The sequence below is a fragment of the Bubalus kerabau genome, chromosome 3, assembly GCF_029407905.1.
Source record: "Bubalus kerabau isolate K-KA32 ecotype Philippines breed swamp buffalo chromosome 3, PCC_UOA_SB_1v2, whole genome shotgun sequence".
NCBI classification, from domain to species: domain Eukaryota; kingdom Metazoa; phylum Chordata; class Mammalia; order Artiodactyla; family Bovidae; genus Bubalus; species Bubalus kerabau.
Window position 1 is genome coordinate 184,737,349 of NC_073626.1, and position 4,873 is coordinate 184,742,221.

At 53.4% G+C, this 4,873-nt stretch overlaps 1 protein-coding gene across 1 annotated transcript; it reads left to right on the forward strand.

Annotated features, from left to right (window-relative positions):
• Positions 1-592: 592 nt before the first annotated feature.
• LOC129647953 (uncharacterized) lies at positions 593-4,212 on the forward strand. The gene is made up of 3 exons (XM_055574862.1): positions 593-783; positions 1,155-1,238; positions 3,162-4,212. The coding sequence occupies exon 3, from the start codon at positions 3,235-3,237 to the stop codon at positions 4,060-4,062; it is 828 nt and encodes a 275-aa protein (XP_055430837.1). The 5' UTR covers positions 593-783; positions 1,155-1,238; positions 3,162-3,234; the 3' UTR covers positions 4,063-4,212.
• The last annotated feature ends 661 nt before the right edge of the window (positions 4,213-4,873 follow it).

A 4,873-nucleotide genomic window follows, 5' to 3' on the forward strand; every position in this document is an offset into this window, starting at 1 on the left:
TGCATGGGGAAGGGCGCTTTTCATCTGCTCAACCCCATCCTGGCCTCCCAGCCTCCCCAGCTCTGAAGACCACTGTGGCCCCCAGGGGACCTCAGGATCCCCTGGAGTTCGGGGAGACCAGAGGCGGACATTCCTGATCTTATGGGACCCAGCCTGGCTTTCTGAGAAGATGGGGGAATAGCACATTCCTCCTGAAATAATTGTCCTGGAGCTATTTCCAGAGGCTCTTAGTGCCCAGGCCAGAAATGGCCAGTGATCTCGGCGCCTGGGTACCTTCAGGACAAATACGCAGAGGCCCAGCCCACTTACTGGCCGTCTGCCCGCCTGCCCGGCCCCCGGCCCAGGGCAGGATCAGATCTGGCTGAGGCCCCACAAGGGAACGGTTGCCATCGCTTCTCTGGCCCTGAGTTTCCCTACACCCCTCTTCCTCCTTCCGGGGGGTCCCTCTGAGCCCTCCCCCCAGCTCCCTGTTGCCGTGGCTATAACCACCCCACCCCAGAGCAAAAGGCCCTTCACTCTCAGAGGTTATGAGCCGGGACTGTCCCAGGGAGGCTTTTGTGTATGTGCTTTGCGATCTTGCAGCTAAACCCAAATGGGAGAACATTCTCCTAAACAATTTGCCTGCGCTCTTCAAAGCTATTCATGTCATAAAAGATCAAGACTGAGGGACTTCCAGGCTGAAGGAAACCAAAGAGATCTGAAAACTAAAGTCAATGTCTGATCACCTATTGGCTTCTGGACTGGGGACATAGCTGCCATAGAGACCATCGGAGGAAATAATCGGTAAATTGTGGACTGTGTATTAGCTAATAGCTCTGTATCAATGTTAATTATCCTGGATATTTGAGATAACTGGATAACTGGATACATTTTGATAACTGGATACGTAAGAAGATGTCATTGTTCTCTCAGCTTGTAGGAGGTACATGCTGAAGTATTCAAGAGTAAAGGCTGCTAGTGTCTGCAACTGACTCTCAAAATAATAATAATCCACACATGCACGTGTGTATGGTGCTAAATGTGATAAAAATTAATAATTAGTAGATTGGAATGAAGAGTCTATGGGACTTCATTATCTTGTAAGTTTTCAGTAAGTGAATATTTTTGAATGTTTTTCAAAATAGAAAGTAAGAGGGTATTTTCATTACTTGCAGGAAGGAAACAATGGAGGCCAAGCACCAGGAGCTCTCAAAGGGGGATCTTGTTGATGCATCCGACAGATATGTACAAGATGCCCGGTATGCACCAGGGAGGGGAGGTCACAGGAGCTCTGAAAGGAATCTTTAGGCTGTAGCCCACTGCATAGTAGGGACTCAACCCAGAATGGCTGACTGTATGAGGACCAGGCTAGAAGGGAGAAAAGCAAGTGCTGCCATGTTCTGGGTCATTCAAAGGGACAGCTCTTTAGGGAGACTCAGCAAATGTTTGCTGACCCAACGAGAAAAGAAAATTGATGCTGACCACAGCCAACGAGAGTTATATCAGGCCCGGCAAAGAACTCCCTGACTCTCAGCATAATTAAACGCTAGAAAAACAACAGGGGACACTGGAAAACGTCCACCCCAGCCTCACTTTAAAAATAGGGCCCATCTGTCCTGGAGAGCTTAACGCAGCACAGGCTCTAAGGCAGGAGCCTGACCAGGTTGACCCCTGGAGGCCCTCCTTGCTCCAGGGTTCTGTGATTCTATGACATGGCCAGGAGTCTGGAATGGCGGCATCAGGGTATTCCCCAGTGAAGAGCAAGAGGAGGGCTAAGTCATCTACCTCCTGAAGGTAGAGGGAGCCGGGGAGAGGGCCCAGCCCGCCTGGAAGGGAGGGCCCATGGGGGGCAGCCCGCTGGCGTCTCCCCTACATCCGGAGGACGAGCTGGGGTGGGGCTCGACCTGGGATGGAAGAAGCGAGAGTCTGGGCATTCCACGCGATTCAGACCCAAAGGACAAGGGCAGCTGAGGGGCTGTGGGCTGGGAGAGGAGCGGGCAGCTGTTTCCTGGGTGGGACAGGTTCAAATACTGCTCCGTTCTCACCAGGCAGAAGTGGAAAATTAGCATCAAGCTGGCAGTCGTGGGGGACAGAAATCAGAGCCTTCCTTCTGGAAACAGGGGGTACTGGGGACCTGGGAGACAAAGGGAACGGGGCTGGGGCTCCTGCCACCTGGGCAGGCCCCAGGACAGGAAGCAGGGTGACCTGGGCCAGAGCCTGGTCAGGCCCTAGTCCCTGTGAAGTGTCCACTTTCAGACCGGGAGGAACCCCAAGAACCCTTCTTTTGTGAGGTGGATGAGATCATCTCCCTTCATCAGAGAAGATGAAGACCAAATACTGTACTGTGGAAACTTCTGTCTTACAAGTCCCACTGTAGACTTACAGCATCTCCTTGCCCCTCCCCTTGGGGTTCGTGAAGTCAAGATCAACTTAGTTACAGGGTTAACAAGCACCCCTCCCCATCTGGTTTTCCCGATCGGTGCCCCTGTCCAACAGGTGAGATGAGCACTCTTCCTCAGTAGACCGCTGGTGAGGACAAAGTCAGCCCCAACAACACGGCATTCTCTTTTAGGGGTCATCAGATACACTCAAGATAGTACCTTGACCCCCACCACTCACAAGCTATGTGATCTGAGGCAAGTCACGTCAACCCTCTGAGCCTCAGTTTCCCCCATCTGTCAGATAGGAATAGAATAATAACTGCCTTCTGGATTTGTAGTTAAGACTCACAAGTAAGGAACAAGCAAAGGACTGGCAAAGAAAAAGCACATATATCGCATGGCTTCTAAGACATATTGTTCAGCAGCAGGGTGTATGGTGTAGAGGGTGATTAACTACCCGATGTTACTCCAAAGAATGTGTGTCTTGGTGCCTCGAATTTCACCAGTAGAGACTTAGTCCTTTGACTCTGTGGTCTTCTGGAGTCCCTGCTTAAAAGGTGAATGGGAATTTCAGAATGTGGGCTACAGAGAAAGGAAAAAGCAGACTGCCCCACTTTTTCTAGGGGGTCCTCTGACTTCCATTGTTCTCAGGGTCTTGCCTTCCTCCCCATCTCTTGCCCTTTGTGCTTTCTGAAGAACATGGGGCCTGCTTTCTCGTTTGAAAAATCCCTGGGCCTGGGAGGAAGATGGGGAGAGGAACACCTGAGCCGAGGAGAGCTGACCCAGCTCTCTCCCCGCCAGGCCCAGGGAACCAGCCTCTAGGTGAGATTTCAGCAGTTCTGTACCACGAAGCTTCGTCCGCCTGCCCGGGACAATGTCTGGACACCAAGCGGGCCGTCCCAGCACCGGCAACCGCAACGTGTCCTTCATGGCCCAGACTCCAGGCTGGCCCCACGGCCCCAGCATGACCGGGGCAAGCAACCTCAAGTGCTCTCGGACCCCGAGCGGCTCCGAGGCCAGCAGCAACCCTTCAGGGCCCACCGACACCCCGGGTTCCCCCAGGCTGCCGTTGAGGAGAATCTGCATGGGCCGGCCCTACAACTCCAAGTGCATGGAGACGAGCCACCTGGCCAAGGGCCCCAAGGTGGCCAGAAAGCCCATGTGTCGCAGCAAACCCCACTGCCTGCTCTGTACAGATCGTCCCTTGGGTCCCTCTAACCCCACCTTCCTGGATCAGCTCATCAAAGGCATCAGCTACCTCGACAGATCCACCAATGCCTTCTACAGCAACTACCCTAAGTCCCTGAACCTGCCGAGGCTTGCAGCCAACTATCTGGAACGCGCCGCCAACTCCATCCACCTGGACCACCTGGACCACGCCTCCCCACGCAGTTACTGTAACCACAGCAGCAGAGCGGCGGCCTTCGACTACCCCTGCGGCAGCACCACCGTGGTGCCGTCCGGAAGGGCTGTCAACGCTGTGCAGTACGTGGATAACTCCGCCAACACGAGCTGCTTTCGCCGGTTTCAGAGCCGGAACCTCACTCCCATCCTGCCCCAGAGGCCGGGGATAAAGCTGCCTGAGCTCCCTCTGTTCGGCAACGGGATCTTTTCCTTAGGTCGCCTGCCCAAGTTCTGGGAAGCAATCCGCTCGGGCTGCAGAGCCCCGGAGCCCATCTCTAAGCCCTCCAGCTGGTGGTGACATCCACACCAACCGCGAAGACGGCACATGTCCATCTGGTCGCGGTTGCGGAAAATAAATTGTCTGTGGCAAAATGCTCCTTCCAAGCCTCCACTGGGGTGAGGGGAAGCCATTTAGATGGAGGGGATATACACTTAAGGACCTACAAGGTTGGGAAGGTCAAGGTGAATGGGTGAAGGGGGCGGGTGGTAGGCAGTGGTGGAGACCACCCACTAGGTAGAGAGGGGGATACCTCATCTAAACCCAGCTCTCAAACAGGTGGTTGCCTTTTCAAGAGAACCCAGGAATCTGGTTTTCTATATGTTAGCAACAGATTTGAAAATATCATGGTGCTGGGATTTCCCTGGTGGTCTAGAGGTTAAGGGGCTTCCCTGATAGCTCCGTTGGTAAAGAATTTGCCTGCAATGCAGGAGACCTGGGTTCGATCTCTGGGTCGGGAAGATCCCCTGGAGAAGGGATAGGCTACCCACTCCAGTATTCTTGGGCTTCCCTGGTGGCTCAGCTGGTAAAGAATCCACCTGCAATGCAGGAGACCTGGGTTCAATCCCTGGGTTGGGAAGATCCACCGGAGAAGGCAACACCTACCCACTCTGTTATTCTGACCTGGAGAATCCCATAGACTCTATAGTCTGTGGGGTCATAAAGAGTCAGACACGACTGAGTGACTTTCACCCATGGTTAAGATTCCATGCTTCCATTGCAGAGGGCACAGATTCGATCCCTAATTGGGGAACTAAGATCCCATATGCCATGTGGCACGGCCAAAACAAAACAAAACGAAAACAAAAATATAGTGTTCTGAGGGCTGAAC